The sequence below is a fragment of the Schistocerca cancellata genome, chromosome 2 (genome assembly GCF_023864275.1).
Source record: "Schistocerca cancellata isolate TAMUIC-IGC-003103 chromosome 2, iqSchCanc2.1, whole genome shotgun sequence".
Classification (NCBI taxonomy): Eukaryota; Metazoa; Arthropoda; class Insecta; order Orthoptera; family Acrididae; genus Schistocerca; species Schistocerca cancellata.
Genome location: NC_064627.1, coordinates 804,079,543 through 804,105,631, shown reverse-complemented (window position 1 = coordinate 804,105,631; position 26,089 = coordinate 804,079,543). Strand labels below are relative to the sequence as shown.

General features: G+C 43.3%; 1 protein-coding gene across 3 annotated transcripts in view; it reads left to right on the top strand.

Annotated features, from left to right (window-relative positions):
* LOC126162664 (atypical protein kinase C) overlaps nt 1–26,089 on the top strand; it is a 761,639-nt gene that overhangs the window by 130,865 nt on the left and 604,685 nt on the right. Inside the window, exon 2 of one of the 3 annotated variants that reach the window (XM_049919310.1) lies at nt 6,819–7,202. The exons of the other annotated variants lie outside the window; for them this stretch is intronic. Coding sequence (XP_049775267.1) covers nt 7,082–7,202 — 121 coding nt within the window. The 5' untranslated portion in view covers nt 6,819–7,081. The remainder of the gene's footprint in view (nt 1–6,818; nt 7,203–26,089) is intronic. 3 annotated transcript variants of the gene reach the window in all.

Genomic DNA, 26,089 nt, shown 5'->3' with positions numbered 1-26,089 from the left:
ATCTGAAACGAGTAATCGCGGACCAGGATTAATTCCCTACTCTTGAACACTACCATTCATTCTACATATAGGGTCGCCAGCCTCGCTTTGACTCCACCTAGACCAGATTAAACTTCGCAACTCTGAAGTCAGTCATTAAAAGCACTGTAGCTATGTAATTACTATCAGGAAGGGTACAGACATCTGACTACTAAACTGGACTAAACTAAACTGAACGCCACTTACAGCTCCTACGCAACATCCAACTAGCTTCTAACAACTTCCGCCGATAGTCTTCACATAACACAGCAGAGTGGCAGTGCGATGTCAATAAAGAGAGAGCCTCAAAAAACGCAACACTCATATTTACACGAAGACAAATTTAATTTACTTGCTTAAATTAAGCCTCTCCAAGTCCGTTTCGTTCAACTTGCTCTGCTCCTGCACGGTGCCCACTTGACACTGTCCCCAGTATCGCATCAGAGAGAACTCTACACGTCGCTTTTAGCGAAATAAAATCGACAGGTTTGAAGGTAATTCCAGGAGTACCCATAGGAAATGTCGCAAGCATCCGTAATGCTACTCACAGATGATAGGGTTGTCTACAAGAAGATAGCAGCTCCAGAAGACTGTAGCGATTTGCAAAAGGACAACACAGGATTGATGAACGGTGCAAGGACTGGCAGTTGACTCTGAGTGTAAATATATGTAACATATTGCGCATGCGTAGGAAAGGAAATCCATTATTGTACAACTACACTATTCATGACAAACTGCTGGAAACTGTATTTACCGTATAATATCCAGGAGTAACTATCCAGAGCGACCTTAATTCGAATGTCCACGCGAAACAAATAGTAGGAAAAGCAGATGCTAGACTGAGATTCATAGCAAGGAAATGTAAGTCATCCACGAAAGAAGTGGTCGACCGATTCTTGAGTATTGTTCGTCAACCTGGTATCCTTGGCATGTAGGAGTAATACGAGAGATAGAGAAGATCCAAAGAAGAACTGCACGTTTCGTTATGGAATCGTTTTCTGTTGAAATTCCGAGAGAATACGTTCCGGGAAGAGTCGGATAACATGTTACTTCCTTCCACATACATCTCACGATACGTATACAATGAGAAAACTCGAGAAATTACAGCCAATACAGAGGCTTACGACAGTAATTCATCCCACGCACCATTCGCGAGTGCAGCAGGGAAGGATGGCTTGAGGAATGTTGATGTAGATGAAATACCACGGTCCAAGTAGCTACTAGCACACTTGTTTAAAACGGCGGCAATCGCCCACAAAATCGGAACAACTGAACCCGAAATACACCTCCCCCGCACAGGAAAGCACTCAGGAAATCTCTCCGTGTTGCCAGAAATGACTCGGTTGACTACGAAAGGTGAGCTTCATCTGTCATCTGAAGTACGCTACCTCCATTCCCAGAGGGCATACGACTTCTACAGCCCACGAGGGCTGCCGTCCGAGTCCTCGATGCTGCGAGCTCCAAGTCGTTCCACAAACTTATGTAACATTTAAACGTTTCAGCTAATCAGGATCAGGAGTAGATTGTAGACATTTTCACTGGTCATTTTCTGCACCCTGCTAAAAGAGCTTCTGTGGAGTGTTGCTTTGTGGCATTAGTTTTGGAATTTTTTCCTACAACGTATGTGGGAAAGAAACTGTACATCATGGGAAATCACAAACAGCCATGTTGCCTCCCACCACAACCCGTTTAGGATGATTGGGGAAAGACCAGCTCATTATCTCCAGGCTGGAGAACACTACCTTCTTCCCGACATTGGCCCTGGCGGACACAACAGCCAACTGACGAGTGCACTAGCGCGGCCCCGAAATTGTGCATTGAACGGATAGTGAAACAAACCTATTGACAGCAAAACTGACGTATTCAACCGAAAGAGTGGCAATGTAGCGGGAAGTCGTGAAGACCCACAAGAACAACAGTCGCCTTGAACTGAGAGTTTTCGGCACTGGGAGAGTTTACCGCGCCACCTGGTCGCTCCACATCTGGTATCAGCGTGAAAAGGGGCCACTGTTTGTGCGCAAAGTGCCTGGCGGGGTGGGGCGCTGAGGCGGAAAATAGCGTCGTCTCGGTCGCGTGACTTGGCCGCGTAATCTGCAGCCTCGCCATCGGCGGACTGGCGGCGTGTCTGCAGAGCCAACCATCGGTTTCCACGCCTGAGTGTAGTGTCGTGTTCCAAAACACCGACGGTTAGCCGTTCGCTACTGATATTCTGCGATTTGGCCATTTTCCTGCTTCTTCTTTTCGAATTTCGTCGCTTTGGTTACGGGACCGCTGCTTCGAGCGCCATACCCCGTTCCACATTGAGCCAGAACAGTCCCGCCGACAGAACTTCTTCAACCGAGCTCGTGCTTTGTATGTAGTGGCCTGTGTTGGACGAAATCTTAAATATTAACAGCAAAAAATTTTCTAAGCATGTGCTGAACTATCCCTGAAGCGAACAACCAAAAGTTGTTTTTGAAGGGTCGCTTGTGTTGTCTCACCGAGCTTTCCGTGATCTTGTTTCCAGCGCATGCTCTACTGCTTCTTTGTTTTTAGATAATACGTGTTCGCTTTAGAAATGTGGGAGTCTACCGAAGACTGATGTGATAGTGGAAAACACAATTTTTTGGCAGTGTATTGTGATTTTCGCGACAGATTACAAGCTTGACTCTTCAGCCAGTAGGTTCACTTCATGTATATCTACAGTATACTCCGCAAGCCACCTAACGGTGAGTGGCGGAAGATACATCTGATACCATTAATTGATTCTCCCTTCCCTGTTTTATCTCACGAATGACACGTGGGAAGAATAACTGTCGGCAATCCTCTGTAGTGGCCCCAGTTTCTCGACTTTTCTCGTCCTGGTCATTTCACGAGATTCCTGTGGAAGGAAGTAATGTGTGTCCGACTGTTTCGGAAAGTGCACATTCGAAATTTTAGTACTAAACCTCTTTGTGATTCACAGTACCTCTTTTGTACCGTCTGCCACTGGAGTTCTTCTGTTGAGCATCTCTGTTACGTTCTCGCGCGGACTAAATCGTCTTGTGACGAAACTGACCGCTCGTTGGATCTTCTCTATCTCTTCTGGTAACTGTTCCAGATTGATGAAGAATATTCAAGACTCGGTGAAACAAGCGCCTTGTAAGCCACTTCGTTCGTGATTGACTTACATTTCCTTCAGATTGTTCTTATGAATGGAAAACTTCGGTAACAAGGGCATAGGGGACGAGTAAAATTTGTCTAATTTAAACTTTTGCACGATCGGGATTAGAAGGCCACAGGGGCGAGAACCGTTCTCTACTGAACCTTCCTCCGAAACGGAGTAATGTTTGAATTACGATATATAATTTTCGTACAGTATAACGTCTTTCAGTTTTTTAATTTTTTAAATTGAGCTATCAAATCAAATTGAGCGGATTTGAAACCAACATTCGAAATGATGACCGCTTTACTTGAGGAGCAGTGATGACTCATTGCAGGACTCGCAGGGTTGAAAGCAGATTGCGCCCTGGTATTCCAGCCAAGTGCATGTGCAGATCAACTAAACACGGTGAGATATTAGTTGTTCACTCGGAGAAAGAAGAAGAAATGAAGTGTAGAAATTCACACACGGCCGCCAACTGTGGTTTTAGGGACGAAGCTGTAGTGTAGGTCATTCATCCAAGGATGGGGGGATGCCTTTTCCTTCAAACTATTTCAGACCGGCCGGGGTGGCCGAGCGGTTCTAGGCGCTACAGTCTGGAACCGCGCGACCGCTGCCTCGGGCATGGATGTGTGTGATGTCCTTAGGTTAGTTAGGTTTAAGTAGTTCTAAGTTCTAGGGGACTGATGACCTCAGATGTTAAGTCCCATAGTGCTCAGAGCCATTTGAACCATTTTTGAAACTATTTAAGAATTGCCCTGCAGTATTTTAAGGAAAACAGGGAACACGCAAATGACGATGGCAGAGCAGTAATCTGGATTCCCCCGATCCAAATACGAGTCCACCGTCTTAGCCCCTGCACCGTATCAGCCAACAGGCTGTAAGTAAAAGTTAATTTTCGGTTTAGGCGCTGAGTGATTTTGTAAACACTGCCATACGAAGTTCCCCGCGCTGGAAAGAAGTCCATGTAGTGCGAAAGTGCATTCGACATGGGAACTACTCTGCTGCAACTTGCAGATTACGCATTGACAAGGTGAGCATCAAGGAGGAATGGTTCTGGGAATGGGGCCAGGGAGTGAGGAGGGCGCCTGTGTCGGTTGAATCAGCGTGCGGTTAGGCAAGTTGTCCTGGTGCGGCGTGTGTTGGCCTGCCTGGATAACAGTAAGCAGCCGCAGCGGCCGTGTGTGCCGTTACGTCAGCTGCTGCAGGCTCCGCGCCGGCTGGCACACGGTCTTCCGCGGCTCGACAGCGGCACCACCAGCTGAACGTCCTCTCCTTCCTCTACCTGGACGCGGGCTGCTGTCGAAAGAGAACGATAGTGTCCAGCGTGGCAATCCTCTGTGAGAAACAAGAACTGCATATCGTAAGCAGAATCCAATGTATCAGAGAAGGGTCACTACGTCGGAATGTTAAGCAAGGCGTCCCATCTCAGAGTATTATCCTTTTCGCTCTTAAACGTTGGGTGTATTCATTGCATACGACACGCTTGGCTGGGGTACCGTAAGAGGCTGTTTCTGCCGTATTATTGGACATATTTTTTTTTTTAATCGCGTCGTGCCAGTTGACACATTTCGCTCGCGAGATTTGAAATGCATTGTTCAAAGTGCATCTGTTTAATTGAACAGTCTCTGACGATTATAAATAGATTGCATTGTGGGGTTTGTATTGACGATGATAGTGATACAAAAGGCTGAGGGGTGGGGAGTGGGGGGAACTAGGTAATAGCGGGTAACCTACTCCATTCCAGTAGCACCAAAGGGTCCGGCGGGCATAACGCAATCCTCTGACGGGCGGATTGTCATGACAGTGTGACGTACCCTCACTCTGATGAATGTTTAATGTTCAGTCGACGACGACGTCTTTAGAGGCAGAGCACAAGGTGGCTTAAGGAAGGATGCGGAAGGAAATCTGCCGTATCCTTCTAAAGGAACCATCACGGCATTTGCCTTAAGCGACTTAGGGAAATCTCGCAAAACCTAAATCAGGATGGCCGGATCCGGATTTGAACCGTCTTCCTCTGGAATGCGAGTACAGCGTGCTGACTACTGCTGGATCACTCGATAATCGAGGGGAGAGATGCTCGGAAATTTAATGCGGAGGTCGCTGACAAAAGGTCTGGTTATCAGGAAGTCTCAGCCACGGATGATTATTGAAGATAATTGATATCGTTGCAAGGATTCCGACTCGCTGTATCCAGATTAAATGCCACCACATTAGCACACGTTAACGACCTCGGTTAGGGGTACCCTTTTTAGCTGTTTGGCTCCTAGTTAGAATAGTACGTAACTCGTGGCATCATGGCATAGTTAACGACTTTACAGATGAAAATCTTGCATCGTTATGTGAGACAGTGCACTAAAAAACTCCGGATTAAAAAATGTGTTCAAAGCCGGAGTGAACAAGATGGCCATCGTTTTCACGGCGTACACTCTGTCAACGGTTCCGTCAAAATACGATTCGTGGAGTAACTTAAAGCTAAAGAGTCTCGTATTTTTTCGTGTTATACGAGTTTCTGGGAGCAATGCTTTTCTGTACCAAGGAAGATTTTCTGACTGTGTGGTAACTCATTCTGTGCTCATGCGTGTTTCATTGTGTGTTGATTCAGCAGTGGTTATTACGAAAGCTTGTTTGGAGATATTTTAATCTAGCCATAGAGGGGTATTTGAATATGAAACTTCCTGGCAGATTAAAACTGAGTGCCGGACCGAGACTCGAACTCGGGACTTTTGCCTTTCGCGGGCAAGTGCTCTACCAACTGAGCTACCCAAGCACGACTCACGCGCCGTCCCCACAGCTTTACTTCTGCCAGTACCTCGTCTCCTACCTTCCAAACTTTACAGAAGCTCTCCTGCGAATCTTGCATTACTAGCACTCCTGAAAGAAAGGATATTGTGGAGACATGGCTTTGCCACAGCATGGGGGATGTTTCCATTCTATTTGAATAGTTCGGATTGTAAAACAATGCGCGTTAATGGTGGTAAACGAAGCTCGAACTCGTCATGTACATCGATTTAAGATGCCTTAAAGGTTCTAGATATTTGAATTGTTTTCACGTACAACATCCATTCTACAGATGACTGAGAGAAGCATTCACAATGAATATTTGAAAATACGTCTTGAACAGTGAGACGTTCGGTACGACTTACTTCTTGGAATGGTAACGGCAGGAGCCAGAGAAACGGTGTTCGGATCTTTTGTCGCAAGAAAGACACAACCGCTTGTAAATGTTGTTTAATGAAATTAGAAGAAAAACAGTGATAAATTTCTCTGTTTATAACGAGCGGAATGAAACGGTGATTAAGAACAGAGATGTGTATTCGAGAAGAGAGGAGTGCATATCTCTGCCCGTCCATCGTGATTTAGGTTTTCCGTGGTCTATCGTACGCCATTTTAGGGGTATGTAGGAGGGATTTCTAAGCCGACCATGGATGGTTCGTTCTGTTACACAGCGCTCCGGTTCTAAAAATTTCGATGCGCATGAGCTATTGTTTTTTTCTTCATTATATCATACAACATGATTAAATCAAATGTATTACATCAGTTATTTATTGATTTATCATGATCGTTGTCATTGTGGATTTGTCGAACGCGGATGTTCTGTTTCTTCTGTGTAAGAATAGCGAGGTCCATATGGCTTTCACCTACAATTGATATCTTAAGTAGTGATTTTTAATTGCAGGACTCAGATCTAACGAAATTTGATTAGAAGATAACAACTGTATCGTGCGAAAAGTCCTGCCTACCTCGACTTTGGACGCAAAGTCTTTCGGCATAGTAACCGATGAACAGAGGACATCCGAGGTCTTTTCCTCCATTAGAAGCAAAGCGTGAACTCTCAGCGAGTGAAGTGTCTCACGAATTGTTAACTCGAGGAGGACGTTGCGGGGACAGGTAGCACAGTGGGTGTGGTGTCGAGTGATGTGCAGTGGAGTGCAGTGAAAGATGGGCTGCAGCCCCGTGAGCCTGGAGACGCTGCTGCCGCGCTGCCTGTGCGCGCTCAGCCCGGCCAAGATCCTGCTGCAGGGCGTGGCCGGCGCCGCCGGGGGACACCTCGAACGCCCAGGTACGTCTGTCCGTCTCTCTGCTGGCCGCTCGCTGCTTGTTGCCGCTGCACGGTCCACACGCTGGCTTCACTGCTCGCAGATCACAGGCTGAACCGACCTCTGGCGAAGGACACCAGTGGAGACGGAAAGGGTTACACCGTGAAGTACGAGTCCGATATTCATCAAACTTTTATCATGCAAGGGTACTAAATGATTATTTCAGAACTGACGTCCACCGTCAACGTCTGTATTTTGTGTGACCCCTGCAGGCACAAATACACCTTTGGATTCTTGGTGGAATGGATGCAAACGGCCTCCGAATGTAAACTAGAACAATTTATTACCGTACCTGACACAAATTATGTGTCAATTTATAAAAATTCTCGACTGATAGTTAGTTTGAAAGTATACAGTGTGGTCAGAAATAGTCTGAAAAGCTTGTAGGGGTGTTGCAGGGTAGCTTCTGCTGAGAAATAAGTTTTACGAAAAAAATAGATATGTTGCACCGTTTCCGAGTTATTTAGCATTGAATTCAGCTAATGAATCCGTTGAGCGCGCTAATTCAAGCTGCCCACCTGAGACTGTGTCGCCAAACGTGTTCTTCGTCTCGGTTTCCTAACCCGAACAGGAGAGCTATACAGAAATTGAACGCGCGATGGTAGTAAGGATCGACCTAGCCAAATATTGAGCAGTACCATGCGCTACCATCTACGCTGTCGGAGCAACTGACACTAACAGTATCTGGCGGACCGGTTGAATTTGCGCGTGCAGCGGACTGATTGGCTAATTTCAATACTAATTAACACGAAAAGGACGTAACATATTGAATTTTTTTCTTACTAATTAGTTCTCAGCACAACCTACCCTGCAACACCCTTACAAGCTTTTCAGCCTGTTTCTGACCACACTGTACATTTTGTCATCGCATCTTAGCTATACTCCGTGGGTGACATATCAGTGGACTGGGTAGGTCAGTGAAGGATCAAGGTGTTTTGTTGTGAATTGCAATCTGGGGTCTTGCATTATCCTGCTGGAATATGTCATTTGCCATCCTAGGCATTAACAGTATCATAACAGGCAATCATACGGCCTCCCTCTAATAAATACCATATCATTCTTGTTTTCACATGCAATAACTCCCCACTCCATGATTCCAGCAGTTGGTGAGGTATGGGTTTTGAGAATCAGTGCTTTATGTGTCCTTTCGTCAGGTTGCCTACGTTCACATTGGCCACAGGCACAGACACACATCGCTGAACACAACAGAATGCCAGTAAATGTCGCAGTTGACTCCAGCTCTATCCCAGGCAAGTCCCTGTTGTCTGTAGTATCGTGTCAGTGCTAAGCAGCGCATGCCAACTCGAGATCTCAACCCAGATTCTCGTTAACTTTCCGCGACGGTTCTTGGTGACACTCTGTCTGCAACCTCTGCCCAGATTTAAATTATTTTCATCCATCTGTTCTCAGAGCTGGTGGAACAGTCATGTCACCTTCATGTGGTGTAGTCCTCCTACTCTGCTAGGTTCTTGTCCTGAGTCTATTACGTCACCAGTCGTTCTGCTGTTATGGCACTACAGCTATCTATATGTACGATCTTTCGATATTATCCTCCCATGCCACTCATACCGATGATTCGCGTTCCTCAGTGTCCGAAACAGGTGGTAGGCTGCAAGTGAACATTCTCTGGACATGATATATTCGGATCTCCACTTGGTAAGTTCCATTACTATTAACAAACCCAGTAACCATCGTGTACTCACACCATTCTTCATCTGTATGAATGACATATTTCTTTCTTGAAAATGCAAAAAAGATGAACGTAAAAGGATTAAACTTTCATCAGCACATCGTACAGGTTTGGAAATATTGGAGTGTCGATTTGGTGTCGTTTGGTCAAGTGTGTTCAGGGTGTGTAACACATGTGATCAATGTAATATGGACACCCACTTGATGTGGTACTTGTCTCCAGTAGACCATGTCACTAACACACATGCAGGTAGCCACGTAGAATCCATTGTACGTAGTAACGTGACAGAAGCCCCGCCAGTTGTGTTCTTACACCCAATGAGAGCAAGGTAGTGAGAGCAAGGGATTTACACCTAGTTTTCGTCTAGTGTTTTTTTTTTTCTAACTGCGCAGTACGTAAGTTTATTGACCACTTATTAACCCTTTGGATGTGCATTTGTTATTTGTGCGTGGTTGGCAGCTGAACGAAAGGAGGCAATTATCTCATTGCTTTTTTGTGCGTTGATCTGACTCCATTGTTTTTTTAACATGTTTTCCCGTTGCTCTACAAAACATGAACCAACTGCGTTCTTGTTATGGCTTCCTAATTTTTCGTCGCCGCATACGTCTCTCTGTATTCAAGCCGCGTCATGATCGACTTACAGAAATTTGTATTCCCGTCTTCTCGAGTATAGTTCCCGATTTCTAACCACTGCTTCTCCTTGTTAGAGTTTACTTGCAGCTCCTAACGAATGTCTTCAAAAGCTCGAGTTTTGGTTCAGACATAACTTGGTTTGGACACGGAGAAAGTTTTATACGCAAACACTTCATTAATTATGAGAAGCAGATAACGAGCCTCCGGAAGAAATAAGGAGCGACATAAAACGACCCATGGCACAGAGGCGTCATGCTTTCTACATCATACAGCAAGCCTGGCCAATCAGCGCTCGGCGAGTTCGTGCACTCCGGTCGCGGAGGATAAGAGGGAACAGCAACGCTGCAAGTGGACGCCGCGGGGGAATCATGGCAGCCAAGACTGATGCTATCAAACAAAATTTATCCTGCTGAAAATTAGCTTAAAGTTCATGAGATGTAACATTTCACGGAACTCGAGGCAGTTATTTGTAGACGAAACATCACTGATTACGTTTCAGTAACTGAAATATTACGTGACGAGTCTTCATAGAGGTTCCAGGACACTGCACGATTGTAGACTGATTTCTACTTGCATGCCAGATAGTTCTCGCTTTTGGGTGCTGATGTTCCTCATTACTTCCAACTTGAGCTGATAGACGTATAGGGCAAAGGCTTGTCAACAGTTTACAAAACGTTCGTAAAATATTACCTCGACAGCAATATCTTCGACTACTAAGACAAGCTGCTAAATTCATTTCAGTGTTTGGTTCAATACATGGGTGCTAGCTTTGTCTTTCTTTTCTGTTACGAAATTCTCAAAAGTTTCGCCAACGATCGGGTTTAACAGATTTTAATCTATCTCCACGTGTTTGACAGCATAATGAACCATAGTTCGAGATGTGTTACATTTTCTAAAACCGACACGTCTGTGAATTTATAAGCATGGAATTTTATCTTTTTTATAAACATCAAAAATTTATTAACATCAAAACTTTCTGTAGTTCTGTTTACCGTATTAGTAGACTTTAATGTAGTTATTTAATTGAATAGTGATAGTTACTGCTTTGCCAGAGAAATCAAAAGCTGAAAATAAACGCGTTATAAAATCCTGCTTACAAAAATATGCTACAGTATTCGCCTCTTAGAAGTAGCCGCACTGTGTTTCAATACACGCTTTCCTAAGTGTCCCACATGTGCACGCTTCAGCATATGGCAGTCTCACGCACGCATCAGCCTCGAATGGCGCGTTTGGTGGGAGGAAACCGGCGCGCTGAAAATATTCGACTGCACTCGCCGAGCGCGCTCCAGGAGCGCATATGTTTGTCGGCCCTGTTATACAGTATATGTGAATTGCTCGGTAGCTCATGTCAGTGTGCCTCTTTCGCCACTAAAGCACTCATTTCCATTCACCAAGTTGACAGATCTTTTTTCCGTTAATTGATTATTTGTGTTATAGCTATTACACTGCGCTTTAAAAATTCACTGTTTCAGAAACGAGCAGTTTTGGTATTAGCAATTTAGGGAAATCGCACCTCGTTTTAAGGCCAGCTCTTGGAGATATTTTTAATATTTTTACGAATTTTATCCGAACGTAAAATAGATATAATTCCGCTATTTTGTCGAAAGTCGACATGTTGAGAAACGTGGCTGTTGTACTTAAGGTTTATAATTTATATAAAAAACAGCTACCAGCCACATGTATGGTTTAGAAAGGTTTATTATCTTCAGACCATGACCGGTTTCGGATTTATCTTTACAAATCCATCTTCAGATGGCAGATTACAAGCGTTCTTAGTTGGACCCAGTTTTGTTTATGTTATTCATTTGCTGCAGAGCTGCAGCAAATGAATAACATAAACAAAACTGGGTCCAACTAAGAACGCTTGTAATCTGCCATCTGAAGATGGATTTGTAAAGATAAATCCGAAACCGGTCATGGTCTGAAGATAATAAACCTTTCTAAACCATACATGTGGCTGGTAGCTGTTTTTTATATAAATTATAAACCTTAGATATAATTCCGTCTAAACATAAAATTATGTGCAAATAACAAAGAGAGAGAAGAATCAAATCTACTTATGGAAAGCGAACAATGACTTCCTTTATTTTTAACAATGAATCTGCAATACGAAGATCATCGTAACAGAATTTTGTCCAACTTTGTAGTTGCTTACAAGGAATTTCTTTTAGCCTTAGTAGTTAGAACGTGGAGTAAAAATTAAATGTATATCACGGTGTAACTCTCATGGTCGTGATCATCGTAAACAGTTTCGTCACACTAATCGCAAAGAACAGTGAATAACTCTCATGTCGCGGGAGTTTCCGTTACGATAAGGATTAAAGCTGTTCTTGAAATCACTATTCCGACCTTTCCTTGTGTCACAGAGACACGAAGCAAAATTTGTTGGATTAAAAAAAAAGATTTCTTAACTTGGTGAAATGAACAAAACTTGACAAGTACCATTGCTGGATATAATCCAAGCCCTGTGAAATTTTAAAATATTCCAGTGTTTAATGCTCATTTAATTGGGTTTCATACGTAACACAACGCACTACCCATATGAATTTAAATGATTTTCAGCGTTCAGGCCCCGTGTTCTCTTCCCTGTATATTTCTTCTGAACGCGAGCGCTTTATTGCAAGTATTGATTTTAAGAAGCAATCATCAATGCATTTATTCTCTAACAAAGAGGCCCATGTCAGTTGTCAACATGGGCAGTCTGTGTTCAGGTGGCAGCTAGTGCCTATTATTGACGATGCCGTCCATTGTTTGAAGGGCAGGTATACAGTGGAGGCGCACAGCGATTTTATCAAACGTCAGTGGTGTTTGTTTTCCTTTGACACTTCGGGAACAACGCTGGCGGGACACCATATTATGGAAGGACTTGGAGTGTTTCTGATAATGACCTGCGAAGATGTCAAGTGCAAACTACGTGACTTATCTACGGTAGGATCCCATGAATGTCACATTTTACGCTACAGTTCGGGATTACGGACGTATTAAAAATGGGATTTCATATTTTAAAAATCGCTATTTGTCAACATTGAGTGGATACTGGAACCTTCTGCCAAGTCTCTGTTTTGAATGATACAGTTACTAAATTTCGTGTTACCAAATTCTTGTCGTTTCTATTTCTGTGTTTGGTAAACAGGTCCAAATATCTGTCGGAGACCTTTCCTTTGAGTGAAGATGTGAATGTCACATGGTGGAAAATATGAGTATTGTTAGTGCTTTTAAATTGCAGTCACAAAGTACAAAACGAAATACGCAACTTCGTTCATTGTATTTTCTGTTTAGTCTTGAACATAAATATAAAAAAGTAGAATGGAATTGGTTCATTTTATTGCTTTGATAAGGAAACATTTAAAATTGTCGTAAATGTTTCTAGTAAGATTAGCGTGTTAGAAATGAACTTAATGGAAGCAAACACTGAGACGCATAGTCACTGGCCAAAGTAACAAACGGGTGTATAAATTCCGTCACGTGGAAGGCCACCTTTCTTCAGCAAGGGACGTCGCTTACGTTATTAGAAAGCAAACTCGCACAGTCGAATCAGCTGATATTAGAAACGCTTGTGCATTGCCTTATTGCTCACTCGTGAGCTTTAAAAACGTCGTAAAGCCAAATGGGTGCTCTGAACCCAATCGTTAACCAACACCTTAAAGAGTACCGTGCAGTGTGTCGGTGATCATCTGTCTGTACAACTACTAAACGTCCTGCTTAGGTTACTCGATATTTGTCGTTTAAGGGTCACATTAACGTGCACACTTACGTTCACCGAGCGAGCGAGCGCGCGGGTGTGTGTGTGTGTGTGTCCACCACAGATATCGTTTGTACTGAGATGTTATGTGATCAGTATTTACAGTTCGCCGACTGTATTGCTAGGCCCAAAATGTTATTGCATAAAATACGCCCAGACGAGTCTTCTTTCTTCCGACCCGCCGTAAGAGAACGTGAGGTAGCAAATGGCTGTTCACCTTGCCGACAAATGATGTGTAACAAGTTAAAGAAGGAAAGAAGACAAATAGCGTCCCTCAAATACGAAGTGCTATATAATTAAATGCCTAAGGATTGTCGTTAACTAGTACTTGTGATGAACATTTGTGCTTATTGTGACCGCAAGCCACAAACCGTTTCTTGTCTTGAAAGTTAATCTCGCTACAGAACTTCTCACGAAGATAAAACCTTTCATACGGTGTTTTCGTTTCGTGAGAAACGCAGCACTATTTGGAGAGAATCTGTTGGTGAATTTTCGTGCACTCAGAATTAACGTTGTAGTCGCGTTCATTCTCATCATCCCCTGCTTTCGCCGACTGCCACATAGCATTTTGAAGACACTCATTCGTCGGATATTGTATATCATTGATCTAATAATAGTCATTGTTACAACTACTACACGACGTAATTCTGTCTTTCAGAATTCTCATGTGTCAGTTACCGCCCGCCCACTTCCTTTTCCACTACATGTCACTTAAGCAAAACAGATAGAAGTATCACGCTGAAGATTCTCAGAGGCGTGGTAAAACTACGCTTTCTCTCACAATCGGATGTCATCAGGAGGACAGACCTCTGTAGAGTGTCGACAGTAATCGAAGAGCCACAACTGCGAAGAACACAACGAGTGCGAAAACTCCATAAATTGTTTTTCCTTTTCGTCTTTGTTTTTTACGAAGAACAGAAAATGACCTGAAGGTCAAGAATAACTTTGACCAAACAGAATATGTAATGGCAGAACAAGTCGAAACTGGCTTAGACGTTCAGGACGACTAAGATTGTTGTATTACTGAGGGTGAGGTGGTGATGGTAACGCCAGTACTAATGCCCATTAGTAGATGAGGATCTGTAGTCACCATATAGCTTATGCATGGGCACGCCGTAGCGAACGTTGCAATTGGCTATGAAATACACACATCCTAGTTTATTATTGTTTTCGTATTTTGTATGTGATTACCGAAAGTGTTCAACGAACGTGTAAATAAGTCAGTAGCTGTAACTGGGCATCTTGCACCACATTGATGGAAGGTAATTATATAAAGAACAAAGTTTTCAGTAAGTGATGATTACCTCTGATTGTCCAGAGAGACGGACAAGAGTTAATTTCAGCTTGTTAAACATTCTCTCGCTTGTCGAATTTAGTCCAAACCTGAAGATGCAGATTATCTTATCTGTATAGCAATTTCTCTCGGCTATTTAGACCTGGAGCTTCACAAAGGCAGGTTTTTAAGTCTTCACCTCGCGTCGTCACAAGTGCTGTAGTAACATTTATGTTCGTTAAGAGCTGGCTTTTAGTGTTTAGTTATCTTTTTTGTTGTTTTCTGAATTACTGAAACGAAACTGTTATCGGAACTTCGTGCTTTGCCGCCAGTCACGTACTGTTTTTATAACAAGGTGAGTAACGTGCGACATGACACTAGTGGTCGAGTAGCTGGTTTGTTGGTTAGTTTGGGGTTCCACATTTCATTTGCGTGATTTTAATGGAAATCATGTCGAACGAGTCTTATTACATGTGTACATATAATTTTCGTTGTAAGTCTGTCCAGAGCCGCAACAGTTGTTTAGATAAGATTTTTTCCACTCTGACTGTTGTTAAATGTCACGCCAGGCTTCGTGTTGTCTCCTTACAATGAAATACTGAATTTATGAATAGTTCTTGGACACAGCGTTTGCCGTATTTTTGATACGCGCAGGAATTACCGTACAAGTATTAATTCTCTTACAAAATGTAACACAAGCACTTGCTCAGGACTGAATTCTTTGGACTTTCGGCAATACCCAGTAGCATCTGAAGCTCGGAATGCCCTTATATCGAAATTGTTCTCACAACGAAGATTGACTGCCGAGTTCGAATTTAAGAATTAGTTTTCCTTCGACATTATTGAAAGTGAGATTCGTTACAGTTTGAGCGTTTCTCTTACATAAATTTTTGTCGTACTGAAAACAGTTCAGCGCCGGCCAGTGTGGCCAAGCGGTTAAAGGCGCTGCAGTCTGGAACTGCGCGACCGCTACGGTCGCAGGTTCGAATCCTGCCTCGGGCATGGATGTGTGTGATGTCCTTAGGTTAGTTAGGTTTAAGTAGTTCTAAGTTCTAGGGGACTGATGACCTCAGATGTTAAGTCCGATAGTGCTCAGAGCCATTTGGACCATTTGAATTCGGCATTAGCTTCTGAAGCAGACATTTCATTGCTTAAGTTTTTACGTCCACTCTCCGAAAGCATCTCCTGTTAGTTCATTGGTTTTAAAATGTATGATGTGTGGATGTAAACACCGCCTGGAGGATAGTTATAAGACGGTAATCTATTTGCATTGCAAACCTAAAATAAATATAATCAATTTTTTGGATATTCTCATTTGAAAATACTGTAGCCTTAAAATTTCCTATAGTCGCTCTGCGAGGTAAAACTTACTTTGACACCACCGCGTCACTCTTTAATGTTCGCTATACAGTGGGTGAATTAACAGCAAAAACTGATACGGGTGGTGAAAATAAACGGATTTAGAAATGAAAATGTTCCAGTGAACATGGGTCCGCAAACAAGCCACTTGGAAGATAATTGCGAATGTTACAAGCCGGCACTGCCTCCAGTATGTAGTATCGTCATAGCTAATCAAATGTGCCACAGATATAAACTGATCTAATTTTACTCAAATTTCACTAGTGGCTTAATTTAAAATGAAATACTATACTGATTCAACACGTTAGATTTTACATTTCACTGCACACTTGTACCTGTTCGAAGTATGGGTCTACGTGTTTTCGCTGCATTTCAGTGCAGTACTGCACTCGCCTCCGCAGAGATTTTAGAATTCTTTGAAGCACCTCCGAATCATCTCTCATTGCTTCACTAGGCTGTTCAATTCACTTTCCAAGTTCTAGAACCATATCAACGGGAATGTTGTACACTTAACTTTTGAGCTGACTCAAGACAGAGAAATGCAGAGCATTGAGTTAAAGTCACCTTAGAGACCGAAGTACAGGCCATTCTCTACCTAATCATCGTGGACTATATACTGGTACTACATTATGCTTGTGCCACGTTCCCCAACCGTGGGACGGAGTGGAATCTGAGCCGACTTAATCGAAAGGCTTATAGTTCAAATAGTCGTACATTTATACTAAGTAAGTCAATATTTCAAACTGTACTCAGAGGCGGCTTATAGCCCCGAACTTTCACAATACCATGGCGAGATCCTTGATTGTGGGCCCATATTTCCTGGAATGTGTTTGCTTCTATTGTTATGTTTCATCCGTGTAAATTACTAATAGACAGTTGAACAGCCATTTTATGTACCTGAAACCAACATGACGCATGTGACGCGAATATGTCTTACAATGAACACACGTAATTTACGCGTTTGGTGCTGATTGTTTGACTCCATTTATTTAAGGATTGTTGTTCGTAGTGAATCAACTGGGGGACAGAACTGTTCAAAAGCGTATCAGTGGGAAGGGATTGGTTTGTCCTGAGTCAGGGTTTTAGCTTCTACTGTAGCGTGGCGAGTTGGAACTTGTGGTAGTGTCCACCAAGCGGATGAGTTCCCGGAGCAACGGGAGACTTACCTAGAAGGTACTCTTGATGACTTGCCTGTATTAAGACAGCTACTGCATAACTCTGCAGACGCGCAAAGACGCCAGCTCGCACACGAAATGTTGCTGCGCCGCCCTGGAGCGCCAGATGTGTTTAAATTTTCAGCGCGCTCCGCCGAGTTGACCCTATTTAGGTCTTCCGAGAAGCACTGGCTGGGGACTGCACGTGCGCTGCGGCACAATCCTCTTGGCCGCCAATATGCTTCTTACACGCGCAACTCACGTTTCCTCCTGTCCGCTTTTATTTGCACACTTTGAAAATATATGCTTACGAGTTTTATAAATGGTCGTCAGAATAAGGCAGTGAAATGAATATTTTCAAACTCCAAAATGTTTCTAGAATGTTGGAGCAGATCAGAGAACACCATACAGTGTGGTGGCACAGTGGTTAACGCCCCGGACTCGTATGTTTCGCGATACAACGTTATGAAAATTAACAACATGTATTAATAATTTAATACTTGATACGTACCTGTAATACAAACCAGTATTAAATTTACGTAAATAAAATATGATTACATGTTTTGGTGAGTTACAAGTTTTGTAACAAGAATTTTTTTTTTTGGTCATCAGTATACTGACTGGTTTGATGCCGCCCGCCACGAATTCCTCTCCTATGCCAACTTCTTCATATCAGAACAGCACTTGCAACCTACGCTCTCAATTATTTGTTGCATATATTCCAATCTCTGTCTTCCTGTGCAGTTTTTGCCCTCTACAGCTCCCTCTAATACCATGCAAGTCATTTCCTGATGTCTTAATAGATGTCCTGTCATACGGTCCTTTCTTCTTGGCTTTGTTTTCGATTATTCCTTTCCTCTCTGATCCTGCGCAAAATCACCTCATTCTCTACCTTATCAGTCCACCTAATTTTCATCATTCGTCTGTAGCACGACATCTCAAATGCTTTGATTCTCTTCTGTTCAGGTTTTCCCACAGTCCATGTTTCGCTACCCTACAGTGTTGTGCTACAGAGGTACATTCTCAGAAATTTCTTACTCAGATTTAGGCCTATATTTGATTCTAGTAGATTTCTCTTGGCCAGGAATATCTTTTTTGAAATTTCTAGTCTGCTTTTGATGTCCTCCTTGCTCCGTCCATCATTGGTAGCTGAATTCCTTAACTTCATCTATTTCGTGGCCATCAATCCTGATATTAAATTTCTCGCTGTTCTCATTTCTGCTACTTCTCATTACTTTTGATTTTCTTCGATTTACCCTCAATCTATATTCTGTACTCATTAGATTGTTCGTCCCATTGAGCATGTCATGCAGTTCTTCTTCACTTTCACTCAGGATAGCAATGTCATCAGCGAATATCCTTTCACATTGAATTTTAATTCCACTCCTGAACCTTTCTTTTATTTCTATCATTGCTTCTTCGATGTACTGATTGAAAAGTAAGTGGAAAGACTACTTATTTTAGTAAGTAAATGAAGAAAAGATCGCCGGCTGGGGTGGCCGAGCATTTCTAGGCGCTTCAGTCTGGAACCGCGCGACCGCTACGGTTGCAGGTTCGAATCCTGCCTCTGGCATGGATGTTTGTGATGTCCTTAGGTTAGTTAGGTTTAAGTAGTTCTTAAGCCCCATAGTGCTCAGAGCCATTTGAACCAAGAAAAGATCAGAGAGGAAGAAGAAATACATTGGACTCTTATTTCGGAACAGCAGTGTGTAAACATATGCCCAATCACCCTGGTCTAGGTTTCCCATGGTGCGTCTAAATCGCTTGAAACGAATGGCCGAGATGATCCTTTGAAACGGCCGTGGCAAATAATAGATCGACTCGTCGCAGAAGATAGCTAATTCGATCGATATAAATATTATAGTCATCATCACTATAGGTAGCATCCTCGTTATCAGCATAATTATAATCAATGTCGTCGTCGTCGTCGTCGTCGTCGTCGTCATCATCATCATCACTTTCAACACCATCGTTACCACCATCATTAGCAATGTCATTATAGTCATCCTCAGCGTGACCGTTGCCATTAGCAACGTCGTCATTGTCAATGTTGATTAGGCGATAATTTCTAAACTGTTGCCCTTACGCAAATCCTGTTGAATACCCCCTCGTTGTTACTCTGACGATCCACATTCTAGTCATGAACAGTGAAAACCGTTGAGCCTTTTCCAGCTCTGCTTTCATACCCTGATGCCTTAGACCGCCGAACTCTAGATGAAGTCACATCGAAAGTCCTGTTACAGTTCATGTTCACATGTTGTCCCTGAACATGAAAACGCTCCAAGTACCCAGCAGCAACACAAACATCGTGTTTTATCAAGTTCGAAGTTGTAATTTGCGATGTTGCTTCATTAAACATACGTACCCGTTCCTGTATGTATTTCCGCAACAGATAAGCGTGTAAATGAGGACAGGTACCACAGAAATAACAACGGGAAGCTGTGTAATAAAGGCCTTACAGAGCCTAAGATTGTAGGAAATAACACTTGATAACGGTAAAAAGGTACTGATTTATGCTTCGGCATTAAAAAGAATAATAGTTTGCATAATAGGCGGACTTGAATTTCTATGAGACAAATATTAGCTCCATTCGCGGTTAGTAATAGTCTCTTTAATCGACTGCAGTTTCTTCGTGTTTTGTTCGAGATTGGATGTTTAACGGAATGCCATGGCTAGGAATATATTGCCGAGACGTTCGTCCATTTAACGAGCACGTATTATTTGCGTGTTGTAATCTCGCCATGACCTTTTTGACGGTAGTTAGTGAAATGAAATGTCTTCAATAGCCGAAATGAGGACGACAATCCATTCTCGCGACGGCGTTAACTTCTGGCTGCGTTTAGCCGTGAGGGACGGGCCATGAACGCTAATGCCGGGCGCAGATGGGCGCGTGGAATGGAAGATGGCGTGCGGCTGACGCTAACTGAGGGCGGCCATTATTGAGTGACGAATGGGCGCGCCTCGCCTCGCCTCGCCGGGCCGCGGACACTGGCTTCGGCGGCCATCTGGCGCCCGGCAGCCGGCGGGCTGGCTTATCGCTAGGTGCTCGCCGCGCCGGCCTTAAGCGCCTCTAAATAGCCAGCCGGCAGGTAAGACAGCGGCCGGCGATTCGCGCTAAATCACCGCTAAGCTGCCGGCAAAGCCCGCTCCTGGCGTCGAAACTCCGAGCGAAGACCGCCCTTATTAAATAGCACTGGCGGCGAGGCGGTTCGTATCGGCATACGTCTCCCAAGGTCGAAATTAAGCCGACCATCCTGTATGGACTAGTGTTTTGTCTTATACTTTATTCCTTGTAAGTTAAGTTTAATGGAAACAAACGCCAGCTCTGCGGCTGGTTGTCGAGCACTGTGACCTGCACAAGATGATGTGACGCCGCTGGAAATATACTCTACTTACATATACCAGGTGTACCGTTATGAAATGCCGATAGGGAACATTTGTTGTGAACGAGCCTTAATTTTTTGTTTGTTTGGTTGGTATGACATGTGCCAAAGATATTTAGTATACATCAAGTCATGGAACAAACATCATCTTACGTTTTCATCGTGTTAACAATGTCGAATTTTATACCAGAAAGTGATGATTTGCGGAAAGCATTAATTTTTTGTGTTCATTTGAAAAAAAGTGCTGCAGAGTCGCATCGAATGCTTGTCGAGGCATATGGTGATCATGCTCTATCAGAAGCAACATGCAAAAGATGGTTTCAACGGTTCAGAAATAATGATTTTGATATAAGAAGTGAAGAACGTGGAAGACCACCAAAAAAGTTCGAAGACGCCGAATTGCAAGCAATATTGGATGAAGATGATGCTTTGAGTCGGAAGCAAATGGCAGCAATGCTAAATGTTGCACATCAAACAATTTATGATCGTTTGAAAGCTATGGGAAAGATCCAAAGTGTGGAAAATGGGTACCACATGAACTGAATGAAAGACAGATTGAAAACTGAAAAACCATTTGTTAAATTTTGCTTCATAGACATGAAAGAAAATCAGTTTTGCATCGAATTGTTACTGGCGATGAAAAATGGGTTTATTTTAAGAATCATAAACTGGAAAAAATCATGGGTTAATCCCGGACAACCATCAACATCGACTGGAAAACCAGATCGATTCGTTAAGAAGACAATGCTCTGTGTTTGGTGGGATCAGAAGGGAGTGGTGTATCATGAGCTTCTAAAACCCGGTGAAACTGTTAATACTAATCGCTACAGACAACAAATGATCAATTTGAACTATGCATTGATCGAAAAAAGACCAGAATGGGCCAGAAGACATGGCAAAGTAATTTTTTTACACGACAATGCACCTGCACACAAAGCAAAACTGGTTCAGGATGCAATCAAAGCAGTTGGCTGGGAGCTGCTACCCCACCCGCCCTATTCGCCAGACATGGCCCCTTCCGACTACCATTTGTTTTCATCAGTGGGACACGCATTGGCTGAGGAACACTTCGATTCCTACGAAGAAGTCGAAAATTGGGTGTCCGATTGGTTTGCTTCAAAAGACGAACATTTCTATTGGCGTGGTGTCCACAAATTGCCAGAAAGGTGGTAAAAATGTATAGAAAGCAATGGTCAGTACTTTGAATAAAATGTTTTCACTTTTCAATTCAAAATTAGTGTTTCATTTTCACAAAAAAACGCTCATTTCATAGCGGTACACCTGGTAAGTCATCACTTGTTACTTTTGCGTGAATGATGCAATGACACACAGTAAAATAAAGTGTTCACTGTTTTGAAATGTTCGTCACATAGTTCCTGTTTCCAGTTTCCTTCTCCAGTCTGTCTCTCGCCAGTCGTCCTCACGTGCTTTAGACCGTATGCGCTGTGAAAATGTGTTGTGAAACAGAGGTGCGGAAAATCGCGACGAATAGATGGTGCTTAATGTCTTCGATATTTCAGAAATTCCATCTCAGTTTACCGGAGTTACTTTGTCGAGTGCACTATGTGCGTGAAAAGTATACCAGTAAACAGGTAATCCGTCTACGTTTGGGAGAACAAGGTGACGATCATGTTTCTGAGGAAAATACACTGAGGTGACAAGACCCATGGGATACCTCCTAATAGCGTGTCGCATCTGAACTGTTCGGCGTAGTGCAGTAACGCAGTGTAGCATGGACTCAATAAGTCGTTCAAAGTTGCATTCAAAAGTACGAGCTATGCTACCTCTACAGTCGTCCATAGTTGCGAAAGTGTCCTCAGTGCCAGATTTTGTGCGCAAACTGACCTCTTGACTTTAACTTCATAAATGTTCGTTGGGATGCATGATGGGCGATCTGCGTGGCCAAATCATTCGCTCGAATTGTCCAGAATGTTCTTCACACCAATAGGGAACAACTGTGGCCCAGTGACGTTTGGTAACACGAAATCCATGAATGGCTGTAAATGGTATCCAGGTAGCCGAATATAATGATTTTCAGTCAGTAGTCCGTTCAGTTGGACCAGAGGACGCAGTGTATTACATGTAAACACGGCCCACACTATTATGGAGCCACCACCAACTTGCACAGTGCCTCGTTGACAAACTGGGTTCATGGCTTCGTGGGGTCTGCGCCACATACTAACCCTACTGTCAGCTCTCTAATCAACTGAAATCGGAAGTCATCTGACCAGGCCACGGTTTTCCGGTCGTCTACATCTACATCTACATCCATACTCCGCAAGCCACCTGACGGTGTGTGGCGGAGGGCACCTTGAGTACCTCTATCGGTTCTCCCTTCTATTCCAGTCTCGTATTGTTCGTGGAAAGAAGGATTGTCTGTATGCTTCTGTGTGGGCTCTAATCTCTCTGATTTTATCCTCATGGTCTCTTCGCGAGATATACGTAGGAGGGAGCAATATACTGCTGGACTCTTCGGCTTTAACAAAAGCCCATACCAAGCTACTGAGCGTCTCTCCTGTAGAGTGTTCCACTGGAGTTTATCTATCATCTCCGTAACGCTTTCGCGATTACTAAATGATCTTGTAACGAAGCGCGCTGCTCTCCGTTGGATCTTCTCTATCTCTTCTGTCAACCCTATCTGGTACGGATCCCACACCGCTGAGCAATATTCTAGGGTCCAATTGATATGGTCACTAGCCCAGGAGAGGAGCTGCAGGCGATGTCGTGCTGTTAGTGGAGGCACTCGCGGCGGTACTCTGCTGCCATAGCCAATTAACGCCAAATTTTGCCGCACATTGATTTCTTCGGTTATTTCACGCAGTGTTATTTGTCTCTTAGCACTGACACCTCTGCGCAAACGCCGATGCTCTCGGTTGTTAAGTGAAGGCTATCGTGCACTGCATAGTTCGTGGTGAAAGGTAATGCGTGAAGTTTGGTATTGTCGGCACACTCTTGACACTGTGGATTTCTAAATATTGAATTCCCTGCCGATTTCCGAAATGTTATGTCCTACACGTCTAGCTCCAACTGCCAATCCTCGTTCAAATGGTGTTAATTCCCGTCGTGCGGCCACAGTTACGTCGGGAACCTTTGTACATCAATCATCTGAGTACAAAAGACAGCTTCACCATTGCACTGCCCTTTTACACAGTGTATATTTTATACTACTGCCATCTATGTATGTGCGTATCGCTATCCCATGACGTTTGTCTCCTTGCCGTAAGAGAATATTGTGAGAAGCGCTTCCTAGCTGCAGCACAGACAGAGATTTAAGTCCCACGGGAAGGGGGACTCCAGCGAGGTAACAAAAAACACGGAGGAGCAGACAGCACAATGTTTGCTTTAATATTATAGTAGGTTAAAATTACTGTTGTATAACTCTTCAGAGAGGCGAATGCGTATGGCGCCACGTATCAGTAAAACCCAAAAACTGTCTCAACATGTTTTTTATTTCAGGTTGCTAAGCGAAACTACCCTTTTTAAGTCGAGTACCCTAGCCAACCAGTCCTGTCGTAGCGAAACCGTGACTTTTAGTAGTAGCTGTGGCCACTGGGGGGCACACACAGTACCCGTCTTTGTACATCTACATACATTCTCTGAAAACCACAGTGAATCACATGACATAGAGTACTTACTATTGTGCCACATGTTACGGTTACTTCCCATTCTAATTTTATATAATTTTATGTGGAACGCGGGAAGGACGACTGTTTAAAAGCCTGTGTGTGCGCTGAAATTAGTCTATCCTTGTATTCACGGTCCCAACGCGAGTGATAGGTAGAGTGGCTCAAGAACGTCTGTACAGCCTCAGCTTAAAACTGCTTCTGGAAACTTTGTAGAGCAGACTTTTGCGGGTATTGGCATCTGTCTTCAAGCATCTGCCAGTTGACGTTTTTCAGCATTTCCTTGTCGCTCTCTCCTGCGTCAGACCAACGGTCCCTCGTGGTTACTGGTATAGCTCATATTCTTAGAGGCTCCGCTACCAGTGCGTCGTTCCGTATTAGTGATTCTACAGTGCAGAAAACTTCGTCTTTTTAGGATAAGTGTTGGTGCGTCTCTTAAAATTTCGATTCTTGTGGCGTAAGTTACTACTGACTGTTGTCTTCAGCATTAAGCGAGATAATCCTGTCTGCAACCAATGACAACTAAAAAATCGAGTCTTCATCTCTTCTCAGGAATGAAATTACGGAATCCGCCAGCTGCTGACGTGACCAAGTGCCACGAGATATCAGCTACTGGATGAATTACCAAGTGACCAGAAGTCAATAACCTTCGACATTGTCAGTGAAAATTAAATGGTAGCACCACATAATGTGGAATTTTCTTGGTGTGGCTATAGCCAGTGCTTGCATAATCTGCAGCGAAATCAATGCAGAAGATCGAACGAGTTTGAAGGAGTTCGGACGTGATGTCATTTCAGGGCCTTTGGGGTTACCAATGTGATTGCCAACAACATTAGTAAATGAAGCACTACGTATTAGCTGTTACAAACTATATATCCTGCAAACTTAATGGGTGCTAAACTCTGCAAGAGTAATAACAAGAATATCGTTGTGCAGAATGCGACAAAAAGTGAACAGATTCTGGTTTTCCAGTGGTTTCAGTATGAAACACACAACAAAAATACTGTAAAACAATTTTTTATGAAAATTCTTCGCTTACGTAAATTTTACATTTACTTAACTGTACCTATGTCAAGAAAAAATTATTATTCTAGCGTATATCCCGTTCTTATGGTTCAAAGGGCTCCGAGCACTATGGGACTTAATTTCTGAGATCATGAGTCCCCTAGAACTTGGAACTAATTAAACCTAACTAACCTAAAGGCATCACTCACATCCATGCCCGAGGCAGGATTCGAACCTGCGACCGTAGCGGTCGCGCGGTTCCAGACTGAAGCGCCTAGAACCGCTCGGCCACTCCGGCCGGCACCCCGTTCTTCAATACACGTTTTACCTTCTTTCTTTTCTTCTACTGCATGTAGCCTATGAGCACAGATCGAAATTGTTAAAAGATCCTCAGTAAACGGCATGATACGCCACAAAGTCTTTAAATTGAAAGAAATATTTGTACAATTTTTCTCCCTTTTGGCGGGGCCAAAGCGTTGTTTGTTACAGCGATAGCGGCACCTAATGGAAAAACTTCAGTTGTGTAACAGTTTCCGAATTCAGCATGGGATAAAGCGAAAATAGAATCCAGTATGTGGTAATGGGTAAAATGACTCTTAGAAATTTTGTCACTGATGGAAGATTTTGCGAGAATAATTGTCTAATTTGTGAGAATACGTTACTTACGGTGATGAACATAACGTACTGCGTTGTCTCGTGAATTCAGTAACGCATTAGTTTCTTCATTTAAATCACGTAGTCAGTCTGCGATTTCCGCATAGGTAATCGTCGTCGCACACCTTAAAGCAGAATGCAGCCATCGGAGAAAAAATAACGGATGTAAACAATTTTGAAACTTAACGGTGCTTCTGCGTCGAGTAGAATGCAGAGAAACTGGAAAACACACAAAAATTTGCCTGGATGGATCGCGGAACAGTTTGGAGACTAGAGGCACCTAGAAATTGGAACTGGGCAGTCGCCGATTGCAATTTGTTTGTTGGTCAGGCAG